General features: G+C 38.6%; 1 protein-coding gene across 1 annotated transcript; it reads left to right on the top strand.

The window, feature by feature from the left end:
• Positions 1-1,531: 1,531 nt before the first annotated feature.
• On the top strand, positions 1,532-11,552 carry lrrc3b (leucine rich repeat containing 3B). Its single transcript, XM_079879781.1, has 2 exons — positions 1,532-1,724; positions 10,361-11,552. The coding sequence occupies exon 2, from the start codon at positions 10,474-10,476 to the stop codon at positions 11,257-11,259; it is 786 nt and encodes a 261-aa protein (XP_079735907.1). The 5' UTR covers positions 1,532-1,724; positions 10,361-10,473; the 3' UTR covers positions 11,260-11,552.
• The last annotated feature ends 4,526 nt before the right edge of the window (positions 11,553-16,078 follow it).

Below are 16,078 nucleotides of genomic sequence, written 5' to 3'. Positions count from 1 at the left end.
GCTGATGCCGACGACACACAGTGCAGGGTCACTCTGGTTTGGAGTGGTTACAAATCAGTCCTTGAGGGAGTTTGACGCTTCAACCATTTAGTTGTTCAGATTTGTAACCCCTATGCTGCTGTCAAACTCAAAATTAGGCCACTTGTTTGGAGTTGTCCACATTGTTCCACCAATAAATTGCTGTCTAATGAAAATATTGCAGTGGAAAGGCACATTTCAAGCACAATAAGTACCGTGTTGATAACATGGTGCAGTGATGGGATCAGATTTACAATTTATAAAGTGTTGCTGAACATCTATATAGGCTCGTCAGATTTAGTTGTGACAATTTACCTCAATGTAGTGTGACAACAAGCCCCAATAGTGGTCAATGTGAAGGCTATTCAATGAGCTCAATCTTTTATACTGCAATAAAGGTTCAAATGTTCAATATCTTTTTTTTTTTTGTCAACATTTTAAGTTTTTTTTTTACAGAAGTGGGATATGAAAAATGTCATTGTAGGCTACATACATAAAGTAGCCTATAAGGTACAGTATGGAAATCATTCGGTATCCTGGGTATATATTAAGATAGGAGATCAGGGTCAAATTTAATCATATAATAATAATAATTCGTTACATTTTTTATAAGGCTAAACATAATTAATTACTGTACCTCGCAAAACGTGTTTCAGGGTGGATTTCCTGTCTTTAATCGACGTGGGATCCTTCAGAAGGGCTAATTTTGACTGATTAGAGCGAAAATTACAAAACAGGGCACACAGACACACACGCACGGCACGTACACAAACTAAGCGCGCGCTACCGAGAGAATCAGTAGTCTGGGAAGTACGATTCGTTTTATCGAATCGGTTCGTTCAGATGACTCGTTTCAATGAACCGCCATTCTCAGATTGTTTTGCTCACTCAAAGGGTTCCTATAGAAGTCCTTTGCAGGCTATCTTTGATTTTTCTTGTCATTTAGCGAGGGGATTTCGGTTAGGGTACATATTGTGTCATTTCTGTACTAACGTTACGTGCCTAAAACATGAACAAAAAAAGGAAAATCCTTCTTAAATTGGTGATTCGGAAATTCATCTTAAAGAGATAGTTCACCAAAAAATTAAAATTCTGTCATAATTAACTCACCCTCAAGTTGCTCCAAACCTGTATGAAAGAATGTCAGTTGTTGCCAAACAGTTGATTGGACCCTATTATTGAAATAACATATTTTGTGTCAGTTCAACAGAAGAAAATTTTTTATAAAGGTTAGAAAAAACCTGAGGGAGTCGCCTAAATGATGACAGAATATTCATTTTTGGGGGAACTGTCCCTTTAAACTTGTGCAAACAGGTGTTTCACCTGCTTGTCACCATGGTCCAAAACATGGTTTAGGATTTAGATCATGTGGATTGTTGTAAGGGTTCAGAAGCATTGTTCCTACTAAAATTATTAAAGCATTTTTGTTTTCCCCACTGTACAGTAATCGGCTCGGCTGAATCACTAAAAAAAGAATCGGCTCAAAAGAACCAATTTCGCTCGCGAATCGGACTCCACTACCACGGAGCGATCGAACCCCTCCCAGTTACTCCCGTGGTTCTTGCCACTAACATCAGACAACAATCTCCAAATATGTGCGAGCTCACATGAAATAACACCCGAGAGCGTCACATCATATATGTTGAATGATTCCCCGAGGATGTGAGAGTCACGGATGCGGCGATCGATGAGTGTTTCTGTCGCAGGTAAGAGACAAACGCATGTCGCCTGTTGCTCAGCCACACATAAACACACATGATTGAGAGAGACTGACACGCATTCGTCTGTGTCACATATGCATTTTGCATGCTGAGAATAGGCCAACATGCTTGTGTTAGGTATAAAATAAGCGAATTGTACATGCGTCAGCTGGTGTTTGTTTGTGAGTGAATTATTGCAGGCGCTTCAGAAGATATGCGCCTTTTCAACAGCAATTGACAGATCATTGATGGCAGTTTTCATTTGCAGTGCAACTGACATTTCTGATTTTTTTAAGCCAGCCAGGCATGAGCAACTTATTTGCAGTTATTGATTCATCTCTCATAATGGGACTAATAATCATGTTTAATGAACGCAGTCATGCTTCACATTGATTAGGGTGTGGAGAGTGAGAGCCTCGGCTGTAATCTGTGAGATCACTCTTCACTGCTTTACAAGTCGAGAAAAGTTATTTTCAGCGCTTAGCTTTCTGGTTTAGACCTGCCTTCGAGTGCTTCTGATGCTGTCTCTGCTCGTGAAATTGCTAGAAGAAGGTGATGTTCCCTTTGATCACACCGGAAGGGTCAGATTTCAGGATTAATTCAGGGATAATGCATTGGGATCAAAGCTCTGCTTCTGCTCATATCTGATTGGATTATTATCACATTTGACACGAGACGCCTTTAAAGCCAGATTCAGATCTCATGTGATGCTTTTAAACAACATATTTTACCCTTTGTGCTGCAAGATCTCCTTATTTTAATGCTTCTGTCAAATCCAGTGAGGAGGAAAATGCTTGCATGCATAAAATGCATCAAAAGAAATATCCATGCAGACTTAAAAGTCAATTAGTTTAGGATAAAATATCAGCCACGATACCCAAACGTTATTTTTGCACATATTCAAAGCTTTATTGAATAAATGAATGATGGCAAGTGCATAGCCATTAGGATTTCTTTCCTCCAGCTCCAGAATCTTCACATTATGAACTTTAATGTGTTATGATGATGGCAATGGTAATGATGGGAAAAGCTTCACAATCTGTTTTACTTTAATTTGAGCTGTGAGCCTGTGACGTAGAGCCAAGCTCTGCCTGATAATAATCTGCATCAATGTGTTTTAATATTAAAAGCGGATGTCAGTCTAATTATGACTCTTCCATTCATGATGAGCAGGGTCTGTCTGTACTCATTCTTGTGATGCCAACAGCAATATCATTTCTTCTTATTAACCATGTAGTAAAATATCTAAACATCCTTAGAAGAAAATAGATGTATAAGCAAATTGCATGAAATATTAAGACTTGTTTTAAGAGAATGCATCAAGTATTAAATCTTTAAAGTCAGCATGACATTTAAAACCAACCTATCTATTTTCTAAATGCATGCTATTGAATGTTTCATCAATGCATGTTTCATTGTTTTTTATTTGACCTCATACTTTTTTAGTTGAAATGTCATAACTGGATCATATTGTGAAATGACAGTCTTCTCCGCGTAAACCCGCCCCTTTACTATTGGTCATTTTAACGGGAAAATATATAACAATGCTACAGTAAAACCTAATAATTGGTGTGCTGTAACTTACCTAACAGTGAAAAATATATATTTTAAATTCTATTTAATAATATTATACATATATTTTAAATTATCTGAATATTTTTTGTAATTTAAAAATATATGTAATTTTATTTTTAATATTATATTTTAATAGATTTTTGTTAAAAAGTGTTAATCACCTTATGTATTCCTTTACTATAACTATATATGTATTAGCTATATTATTTGAAATGGTATACATATTTTTGGTAATTTAATATTGTATGTAATTTTAATATAATCATACTGTAATATACACTGCCCAGTCATAAAAAAAAAGTGCTGTTTGGATTTAAAAAGGCAAATGCGTAAGAGTCTATGACTGGATCATTATTGCAGTGATTATTATGTTTCCAGCATGATATATGTTTGGTAACAGTTCTTCTAACACTAACTGATGGAGTGTGTAGCTTTTCATTTCTTAAACATGTAGGAAACACATCATGGTCATATTCCAGGAGGACAGTGAAGATTCATCAGACTCAGATTGTGAAAGAATGATTGAGAGGAACAGATCCAGAGTCCAGATCTTGAATTCACTGAGAGTGTTTGAGATGTTCTGGAGGAGACTTTACACTGGACTCTTGCTTTGACAATAAGATTGCTGTGATGTTATTTCCATCAAGAGGTGCATCTATTTTTGGTTAATATCTTGTACTGACAATGCAAGAGTCATTATATGCTATTTTAATATAATCATATTTTTAATAGATTTTATTTAAATTAAACTATATTTTAATAGTAAAATGTGTGAATCAACTACCTTTACCATAACTGTAAAATATATTGTTACCTACAATTTGATATTCCAGAACTAGCATTTAAGATACAGCTTTTTTTTTTTTTTTTTGGCATATTCATAAACAAAAATAAGGTATGGCTTGGTTTAAGGTCTTGTAACTTTCTTATATGTTGATCACCGGCCATAAACCTCAATCTATCAGATTTATTCATCCTGAAGAGTGATGTCAAAATAAAAATGTTCCTCCATAAGTAACTGCAGTTTACCGATACGATAATTCTTTATATTTGAAAGCCGATAACCGATATATTGGCCGATAAATATAAATCCAAATGTTTATATAATTTTTGAGAGCTGATTTAATTTTTGATAATTCTGATTTAAAAAGCAAGTGTCTTACCATTAAAAGTCTTGTCCCAAATACACAATATATAATATTCTCATTATAATTTTATGTAGCCGATATGACACACTTGCGCTGCTCATGTTGCACTGAACCGTATTTTCTTTTTATGAAGTGATTCCAATCATATTTCAAGCAATTCAAAACCATCATGACGAACAGTGCGCATCTGAAGTGTCTCAGCTGAAGGAAATAATCCAATATTTATCGGCTTTAATATATCAGACAAATTTTCTTATTGGGCCGATAACGTTAAAAATGAACCCGATATCGCCCGATACCGATATGGTGGCCGATATATCGTGCATCCCTAATGTTTAAACAACAAATGGAGATAGAGAGCCCAGATGTTTTATAAGTCAGCATGTAATTATGGCTATACATTTATTTGTATAGCGCTTTTCACAATACATATCGTTTCAAAGCAGCTTTACAGAAAATGCATGAGTCCACATTACAATTTAGAGTGATCTGTTATCAGAGGTGATATTTTATATTACATTAGCTGAGCTTACTACTTAATACACAAGCACAGCTTTATTGAAACATGCAGTTTCCTGGATGAGCAGTCATTTAAACATTGTTGCCATGGGCAACAGTCATTTTCCAGGAACATTTGACTTCTGAATGTCACGATTGACCAATCAGAATCATTCCAGAGAGCCATGCAATAATATCATGTATTTTTATTTAAGATTCATCTAGAATTCATCTCACCTGAATTTCAACACAAGTAGTTTGCTGTTGACAGCATATGAATGACACGTTGTTGGTTTTTTTCTCGTTTTCTGTAATGGCCTGTCAGAGTTGTAATAGTTTGCACCCAAACGCCTGAGATCTTCCTGAGATCTTCCATCATAGATCCCATGTGACAGACGCACACACACATTACATCAGCTGGACAGGCCTGGGATTCATTGAGTCAGTCCACACACTGGCTCCCAGGAGCCTCCGGCAACACACACACTCACTGAGCATGGCATGTCAGGACTCCTGGGATACTTATTTTTACATCACTATTGATTTATTTACATGCAAAAGGTCCAGATGTGCATGCCTCTGTAAACGAGTTCAGCTAATTCAGTCCGCTGTGAAATGTAGCACCCTCAGAAATGTGCAGGTGACACTTCCAGCTGCTATTATCTCTTGCTTCTCACTTCTGTTGTGTACATCAATCCAGGCTTGGCATCACGTATGTTCAGTATGTGGCATGTGCTCTGTGTTAATGTGTGTTAATAATAGTTCTCCCTCCCCTCCTGAAAGACAACCGGTTCACAGTGTGTTAGGGGACCTTAACTGTGTTGCAGTGTTGGTGTACAACTGTAGTTCGTTGTAGTTTACCGTGGTGCTTGGATGTTTGTGAACCCTTTAGATTTTTCTATATTTCTGCATAAATATAACTCAAAACATCATCAGATGTTCACCAAAGTCCTAAAAGTAGACAAAGGCTACATTCAGATCTGCCTAAATCAGATTTTTTTTTTCTTATATGTGACCCTGGACCACAAAAGCAGTCACGTGGGTAAATTTTTTGAAATTGAGATTTATACATTGCACTGAATAAAGAAGCTTTCCAGTGATGTATGGTTTGTTAGGATAGGACAATATTTGGCAGATAATCTGAAATCGAAACATTAAGAAAATCTCCTTTAAAGTTGTCCATTTATGTTCACGATTGTGCAGCATTCACTCATAAAAACAAATGTTTTATATATTTACGGTAGGAAATTTACTAAATATCTTCATGGATCATGATCTTTACTTAATATCCTTATGATTTTTAGCATAAAAGAAAAATGGATAATTTTGACCCATACAATGTATTGTTGGCTATTGCCGCAAATATACCCGTGCGACTCGAGACTGGTGACGTGATCCAGGCAGGGTCACACATGTGACTCGGATCTGTTTTTCTCATGACAGTGTGAATAAACCACATGTAATCTGATATTTTCTATTCTGATTTGTGCCACTTCCACATGTGGTACTAAATCTGATACAGGTCTGATGTTTTGCAATACGACTATTACGTCTAAACTAGACTTTGACCAATAGTGGATTTTTCCGATAACGATAACTAGGTTAGCCCACGCCGATAACCGATTGATCAACCAATAGTTTTTTTAAATGGATTTTGAATGAAAACAAACATAAATAAAATAGTCCTTAAAGGGTTAGTTCACCCAAAAATTAAAATTCTGTCAGTAATTACTCACCCTCATGTTGTTCCAACCGCGTAAGACCTTCGTTCATCTTCGGAACACAAATTAAGATATTTTTGATGAAATCTGAGCCATGTTTCACTCCTCCATAGGCTTCCAGTGTGACCGAAACTTGCTGGCCCAGAAAAGTTATTAAAGAGATCGTTAATATAGTCCAAGTGACTCCAGTGGCTCAATCTTAAGTATATCAAGCGACGAGAATACTTTTTGTGCGCAAAAACAAACAAAAATAACGACTTTATTCCACTATTCATTTCCTTCTCTCTGGATGTCTAGTTGGTTCGCGTAGTGTTTTTGCGCAGCGCGTCTGTGTTACACGTCAGCACGTAGGCTCACTATTGGTCGACGCCGGTCATGTGTGTGTTGCGTGATGACGTGCAACACAGACGCGCAGCGCAAAAACACTACGAGGCCCAGAGAGAAGGAAATGAAAAGTGGAATAAAGTCGTTATTTTTGTTTGTTTTTGCGCACAAAAAGTATTCTCGTCGCATGATAAACTTAATGTAGTGCCACTGTAGTTACTTGGACTATTTTAACGATGTTTTAATAACTATTCTGGGCCGGTGAGTTTCGGTCACACTGGAAGCCTATGGAGGAGTCAAAATTCTGTCAGATTTCATCAAAAATATCTTAATTTGTGTTCCGAAGATGAACGAAAGACTTACATGGTTGGAACAACATGAGGGTGAGTAATTACTGACAGAATTTTCATTTTTGGGTGAACTAACCCTTTAAGTTTATTTAAAAAACATTTTGTAATAGTACTGAACAATGAAAATGTACTATACTTTTAAAATACAAAAAATATGAATATATTAATTATACCTTAATCATTCATGTTAGTTCATAGTGCATTAACTAATGTTAAGAGATGCAACTATAAAATGTAAACATGTAGGCTCACAGTGTGAACGGAGCCAAAGAGAATACAATCAAATGAGGACAAAATATATACTTTGTCAAATCGTCAATTATTTATTGAGAAAAATGATCCAGTCATTGTCTTGCTGCATGAGCCACTTTCTCTTGAGCTTCAGTTCACAGACAGATCTCCTGACATTTTCCTTTAGAGTTCACTGGTATAATTCAGAATTCATTGTTCCATCAAAACCCAAACCATAATATCAGCACCAGCATGTTTCACAGAGGGGATCAGGTTATTATGCTGGAATGCAGGGTTTTTCTTTCTCCGAGCATAACACTTCTCATTTAAACCAAAAAGTCCTATTTTTGTCTCATCCATCCTCAAAACATTTTTACCAATAGCCCTCTGGCTTGTCCACACGATCTTTAGCAAAATGCAGACGGACAGCAATGTTCTTTTTGGAGAGAAGTTGCTTTCTCCGTGCACAGCGTTCTTCAATGAACGTTAACATCAGCCAACGTGAGAGAGGCCTTTAGTTGCTTAGAAGTTACCCTGTCATCCTTTGTGACCTCGTGGACTATTACACATCTTGCTTTTGGAGTGATTTTAGTTGACCACTCATGGGGAGGGTAGCAATTGTCTTAAATATCCACTATTTGTGCACAATCTGTCTGATTGATCTGTCTATCTTGCACCCAGCGCTCTTGACTTTGTGCACCGACGCATGTATCATTCCTATTTTGCACCCGACGCACAGCGGACTTTCCCTCCACAGACGCACGTCGGTAAATTAGGGAATGAACTTGCGCTCCCGGGGGCGGTTCAGCGAAAAGAGGAGGCGTGTTCCAGTGCAAATGTTCCCTGGTGCTATTTTGCAGTTTCAGAAAACAATTCCACCACTGACCAGGAAAAACCAAGTCTAAAGTCAGTGGCGTGTTATTCAGATGCTATTTTAAGGGCGCATGCTTGGCCATAATGTAGCGTGTGCACAACGCGCATACACTTTGCTTCTCTCATCTACACACAGACACAGCAGTTCCCATTTTTAGCAAACCATTCATAATTACAAGAAAAATATTCCACATGAGGGAAATCATTGAAAAATAGGCATAAATCTAGCTTACACATTTACCCAAATTATCATACGCCTGTTTAACCAAAGCTAATTTGGGTGTGTTTCTCCATCCCCAATGTCACTTCTCTGTCTTTTACGTCCCTGACGAGAACGTCGGTCTCCTCGGCTGTGAACCGCACCTGGTGTGCGTCTGGCAAATCCGCCGTTATAATAGCAATCCGCCATGGAACAATCGCGCATGCTCTTAAAGGGAATGTGAGATGACGATCTGATTGGTTTATTTCACATAACGCCTAAACCACACCTATGAATAATGAACCTACTTCAGACCAACCCATTTTAGATTTCGAGATACGCCCACAAAGTTACTTGCGTTTCGCGTTTGATACTAGCGTTTCAGATCATTAAAATAGGGCCTGTGGAGTCAAAACTCTTTAGAATAGTTATAATTATAGTTTTATAAACTTTTCTAGTCTGATGATGAGCAACAACAGGGTCCTCAAAAACCTCCTTTGTCCGTGCCATGATACACTTCCACAAACACGTGTTGTGAAGTTGATCCCTGTTCTTTAAATAGACGCTGACACAGGATTGTCAACACATTGACTGAAAACATCTAAGAATAGCCTAATTTTGCCTTCACATGAACTGCTAATCAAGCTTCACATACTTTTGCCACTCATAGATATGTAACATTGGATAATTTTCCTGAAGAAATAAATGACCAAGTGTATTATTTTGTTATATATTTTAGGTCATATTTATGCAGAAATTCACAAACTTCCGAGCACCACTGTAAATTACAGTGTAGAAACACTGTAAACAACATAGGTGTTGATTAGAGTGATGCTATAAATTGAACAGATAAGTTTACACTAAATGCAATTAGAGAAATGTCTGTGAATCTTATTTTTGCATTCATGTAGTTTCAGATTTAAGTTCAATGTACAAAGTTTTAAGTGATTATTCACGATTTCTGTATGCAAACATTAACTCATTTATGCACAAAAGGTTTTGCCCACTGTATAATAATAAAATTGCCCACTGTCCACAATAATAAGGCCCCCTGCATTCATTCTGCCTGCTTATGCATTTGTCTATCATACATAAATAACATCATTTTGAATTAAACAATTACTGTAAACACTAGGGATCAAACAATACAGGCTTTTTCAATGCCCGATATTTATAGAGCAAGGTGGCAAATGTTGATACAGTGTATGTGTGTGGAGAGAAAGAGAAATGTGTGTGTGTGTGTTGACAAAAATGTTGATTTTATGGAGTAAATGCTGCTGAAAATGCAACTTCAGAAATGCAATCAGAGAAATAAATTACACATTAAAATATATTCAAATAGAAAACCATTTTAAATTGTAATAATATTTCACAATATTACTGTTTTACTCTATTTTTCTTATATAAAATACTTTCTTGTATAAAATACTTTGTATTTTTCAAATAAATGCATCCTTTGTGAGCAGAAGAGACTGAATTTTACATTTCGGAACAGTTAAATGAACAAAATACCACTTCTGTTAATTGATAATCTAAGAATGTTCAGATATCAACTGATTAATCGGCAGATATGGCAGTCTTTCTTTAGTTAGCCTCATATCACTTACAGCACTGCTGTGAGTTTTCCTGACAGGAGGTTCTGTATGTACTGAGTAATGGAGAAAGGTGTCATTCCGACCCATAAATTATCTGGTCTCCTTCACTGTGTCTTCTCCCTCCGCAGGCTCAAACAGACGATGAGAGTTGACGAGACCCACGGATCTTGGTGACGACGCGGTCCCGCTATGGGGCTCCCGTGAACGGCCCTGGCGTCGAGTATGTTGACTGCCTGTCAGCATGACGCCGTTGGACCTGTGGCTTTCGCGCTCCATCCCCATGTGTCTGCTCCTGCAAAGCCTGGTGCTCATGGTCCTGTGCTTCCCGTCTGCCAGCACCTGTCCCAAGGGTTGCACCTGCCAGCGGTCCGAAAGCCCTCCACACGGCCTCAACGTCACCTGTAGTCTCTCACGCTTGAAGGAGATCCCGCCCGACGTCCCGCCGGAAACCCAGCTCCTGCAACTAGACAGAAACCACATATCTCTGGTGCCCGATCGCATATTTCATGGGTTGAGGATGCTTCGGAGGCTCAATCTATCTCACAATGCCGTGGAAACCCTCGGCGAGGGGGCGTTCGTTGGTTTAGAGGGATCTCTTGAAGTGCTGGACTTGTCTCATAACCGCATCACTAGCGTGCACAAGGAGGCGTTCGCGCGGTTGAAGGCGCGCGTGGTGGTGGACAACAACCCTTGGCATTGCGACTGCGCCTTACAGCAAGCGTTGGGCGGTATGGCACACAACCACGAGGCCGCCACGCACGTGCTGTGCCGTAGTTCGGAGCTGAGAGACCAGGAGGGCCAGCCGTTCCTGGCCGTGGACGCGGACTTGTGCAACCTAGCCAAGCGGACCACCGACTACGCCATGTTGGTGACCATGTTTGGCTGGTTTGCAATGGTTATCTCTTACGTTGTGTACTATGTACGGCAGAACCAAGAAGACGCCAGACGACACCTCGAGTACTTAAAATCGCTTCCCAGCAAGCCCAAGAAGCCGGACGAACCGGAGGACATCAGCACGGTCGTGTGATGGCGCAAAGATTGCGCGATACCAGAGACTAAAGGCCCGTTCACACCAAGGACGATAAAGCTTTAATAATCTTTTCTGATTCTGTGAGAATAGTGAAATCCACACCACGGCTATAACGATAACAACACAGAAGAAAGATATCGTTAGGGATGCAATCGGCCAACATATCAGTATCGGCCGATAAATGCTCATTTTTAATGCTATCGTTAATGGATTATTTCCTTCAGCTGAGACAATTCAGATGCACACTGTTCGCCATGATGGTTTTAAATTGCTTGAAATATGATTGGAAACACTTAAAAAAGGAAAATATGGTTCAATGCAACATGTGAAGCGCAAGTGTGTCATATCGGCTACATAGAACATGAGAACATTATAATTGTGTGCTTGGGACATGGATTTTAATGTTGAGACTTTAGTTTTTTTTTAATCAGGCTCTCAAAAATTCTATAAAAATATGAATTTAGATTTATCGGCCAATATATGGGATATCGGCTTTCAAATATAATGAATTATCGGTTATCGGTTTTGGGCAATATCGGTGCATCCCTAATTGGAATTGGAATCGTTGGACTTTTTTTTTCCAGCTGATGATGGATAAAAACATTGGCAGCCAATCAGAATCCAGAACTTGAGCATTTAAAGTGACAGACGACAAAACTGCAGTGCGTGCTTATAATAAACAGAATGTTATCAAGCGTTGGTGTGCACGCTAATACAGTTATCGTTCTTCGTGTGAACGGCCCTTAAACCAGAATGTTGATTATTGTGACGCGAATCGTAAATGTCGTCTAGCGTACTACACCTGTCTTCTCTTTTTCGAATGTGCTTTCCTGTTTCTGAGTAAGTATTTAGAATAATTTGTAATAACTTCCAACTCTGTGTCCTTACGAGAGAGAGACAGAGAGAGAGAGAGAGAGAGAGAGTCTTTTAAAAGCGACGTCAAGGTGGCATTAAAACAATCGTAAAGTCGTCCTTTAAATGTGGTCCAGTCCCACCTTTTAGAGCGAGAACTTGTCTTCAGGCACATTGACACGAGTCATTTTCTATTTTAACTAGTCAGTTGGAACAGATCGTCAATCGTTGAGAGGCGATAATGATCAGTACAGGTATTTTGAGAACTCAAATCTCAGGTGCAAATGTTGATAGACTCCAATGATTTGTAAAAACCCTACGATGTTTTGATGCTACCAAGTTTTATAAGACAATCGCGAGTCATTTTAAAACCTTTAAAAAAACGGTGTGGCATGCCCTTTATTAGTGAACCTCGGGCTCGATGCGGGACATTTCTTCCAAAGTTCTGAAACTATTATTGTGTTCCTCTGCATTTTTAGCTTGTCTTTTTGTTTGTTGCGTTAAAACTCGTCCACATTAAATCGTGAGTCGTAGAGCACAGCAGTGCTGGTGTGGTGCTTGTCACGTGATTCTCGGAAAAGTAGTCGAGGAACGTAGTCGATACCTCCATTCGAGTCTTTTGTCGGTAACTTTACTTGTGAGACTCTTTGTCGATGTCGTAACTCACCGTGCGTAAAAAACGTGAGTCCTCGTGTAACATGAGATGGCCAGTTTGTTTTCGTAAACGTCAGGTCTCATCCCTGAAACCAAACTCTGACTCAACTTCTGGTGTCCTGGAAGTATATAGGGACGTCGGCCTCCCCCGGCGCTGTTGCGGTACAGCCACCAGCACTCATTGTTGTGTGTGTGTACAGTAATTCTGGCTGGTCGTGAGCAGAAAATTATAGCTGTCACTCTATTACTGGCCTCATTCTTACGGCTGACTGCTGAGCCCAGCAAAGCAAAGCCCCGGGGAGAGCTAGAGGACAGAAAGACGGCAGGAGAAGAGAGGAGATGGAAAACAGGAGGAAATCAGGGCCCTTAGGAAGACGGATTATGGTGGTGCCGTAGTATAGTAAGTTTCAGATGCCTTTCATATATCATTGCATTCACCTGATCCAAGGACACTGTGGTATTTCCATGATGTCCACAAGTTGTTAATACCATAGTTAAATGGTATTATGATGGATGCAACCATGTATATTCAAGATTGGGGGAACCAAATGTAAACTGTAATGTATTGATCATTGGGGAACTGCCAATCAGAATATATTAGTACCATGTCCACAAATTGGAAATACTACGGTAGTTTTGTGAGTGTTGTTTCTTTATCGTGACTTCTTTGTTGTGTATCCAGTGAAGTTCTTTTTTAACGAAACTTTTTAAACGGTGATTAAATTCCAAGGTTGGTGCCGTTATAACAATGACGTTTGATCGTGGCTTCAACATCGGTTTCATCGGAAAACATTAGGAGAACCTTAGAAGAACATTAGGAGAACGCTTACCCGACTTCACTGTAGATAAAAGAGCTTGGTCGTTTGCGTAGGAAGGTACCTGAAATCCCTTTAAAGAATCGTGTTTTTGAATGTACTTATCTAGTCTTTTGCCTTGTCTAACTGCGGTTGTTCTACACGCTGTATTGTGCTGGGAAAGAAAGCTGATTCTCAATGCAGACTCCACAGTGAAGCACGCTGTAGCCAAGGACACGGGGGGAGATTTTCTAAGTGCCTGAAATACTCGTCTATATAAGTCTCTCATTCTTCCAGCTAACGATAACTTTGCTTTGAAGCGTTTCGTTCGGACTCGAGTCTTACTCGGTGTATGTCTTTACTGCACAAAGGTATGGGGAAAACAGATTAAGTTAGCAAGTCTTTTAGAGCGGCACTGATGCGTGATGTTTTCTTAAGGCCCTTTCACATGATTCATGTCACGGCTTCAATGCGTCGTGCAATGCTTTGGCCTCCAGGGCGATTTTACAAGGCTGCTAAGTGGCAAAAAGTGTGAAAATAAATAATGAAAATATCTGATCTTAGAACAGGGAGTCCTAGCAATTGCTTAGATACATTGGACAAACTCTGAATGTCATTTCATCATTTGTTTTCTAGATGATGTTCGAGATGCACATTATTCTGTCTTCTGATTTTTATTTCCAGCTGTCTGTTCTTTTCGAAAGGTCAGCGACAAGTTAAGTTTGACATCCACAATGTGGCGCCACAAGTAACACTGTGTCCTAAACAGGTTAACCATCTTTTCCCATGTAAGAGATTTAGAGATTTGGTCTTCATCAAAAGCATTTTCTTGTCCAGCTGATTCTGCATTGTCACTCAATATTAAGGTCCACACATTAAACATCAAATACAATCTGATTGCCTGTGATTGTCACATTGCAAAGCATTTTTGCATTCATTTTGCCATAAAATGACTTTATTTGACTCACCTGATGTTCTGCTGGATCATGGATCTTGAGTTGGGGAATCGAACGTGAATCATGTGAAGGGGCTTTTATTGGAAGAAAATTAGAGGCATGTGTTTCTTCCTATGTTATGTTTATTTTTATTTTTATTTTCTTTAAGTAATTTCTTCATCTTTGTGTACCATGTTTTGGCTTGGTATACATGATACTGACTTATGCTCAAAAAAGCGACATACCTTGACGACGTACAACTGGAGGAGGACCAATGGTGCATCACATTGTAAATGCATGATGTAGAGAAAATGAAATAAAAGATTCATTCACACTGTTCCTGGTTTACTTTTTTTCGCCTCTGCTCAAAAACTTAGTGAGCTGCCCACTTAGGCGTTATTTTAAGGTGCTAAAAAGATAGACGGGGCATATTAAAACACATGTAAGAGATGGACAGTACGGCAGCTCAATAGGTTTTTTGTCTGTGAACGGTGCATGTGTTTTTTACATGGAAGTATTAACGATTGTACATCTCATTAAAATTTAACCGACACACAAGCCAACAATATCAACAAAAACATGTTCAATGTTTATTTCTCTTTCAAGCATGCATGGTGTCAAATTTGCATCTAGTGGCAATTCTCTGGCACTGAGATGCAAAGTATAGAGTCATGAATAAAAAAGCAAGGGCCGAATTCTGACAAGAGGCCAAACCTGAGATGATTGGAATGAAAACAAAAGGTTTGAAGGGAGACGAAACACGGTTTGTCATGGGTTCTGTGAAATCTCTGACACTGACATCTGTTGTCCTTTTTTATCTGAAGTGCGGACGCCAATTATCATTGTGCCGTGTCTAAAACAGCACCACAAATTGGATCTATTTTAATGCGGTTAAAGCTGAGACAAGTTGAGCCTTATGATGAGCTTCATTCATCCACACATTCAGATCCTCCGGAGGATGTTGAGTTTAAGAAATAATTATATGTATTTGAAGTGGATTTAATAATTTGGTCTGGAATATACAGCCGTATCAAGCTTCAAATAAGCTTTACAATATAGTAAACAAAAAAAAAATGGTTACTTGACAAAATAAACATTAACAAATATATATAACTCTGCTTTAAAAGTCTGAAACTAGGATTAGATTAAAAGCATCAAAGCAAATATACAAATGACACTTGCTTTTGAAATGTTTTCATTTTAAAATGTTTTCTTTTGGTTAATGCAACAGAAAAGCCAGTATTCATTATTGTATCACTGCTACGTCTTCACAGATATATTTCATTTCTTCATCAATTGATGCAGATTTATCACCTTGGATGTTATTGCATTTTCACACTTTCAATAATTGAGGATTATGAGAATAATGATGAAAAAGGTATTCGGTGCTGCAGCTTCTGTGCTTAAATGAAATGCTAAATCAAACCGCATCTAATTCAAGACAAGCTAAAAAAATTAATAACTCCCAAGGGCGAATGTTTTAGAAACAAAAGCACTCAAAAACTTGAGCAATTTAGAGCAATTTTGTGAAAACATTGACAGGTCGACACGTCCTCGCAGGAACAGGCGAATCCTCAAGCG

This window comes from Squalius cephalus, assembly GCF_949319135.1.
Source record: "Squalius cephalus genome assembly, chromosome: 8".
Taxonomy (NCBI): Eukaryota; Metazoa; Chordata; class Actinopteri; order Cypriniformes; family Leuciscidae; genus Squalius; species Squalius cephalus.
The sequence above is the reverse complement of the archived record's forward strand: the minus strand, read 5'-3'. Positions and strand labels throughout refer to the sequence as shown.

Excerpts from the sequence above, each read along its gene's own strand:
- lrrc3b (XM_079879781.1), top strand. The coding sequence starts at position 10,474 with ATGACGCCGTTGGACCTGTGGCTTTCGCGCTCCATCCCCATGTGTCTG.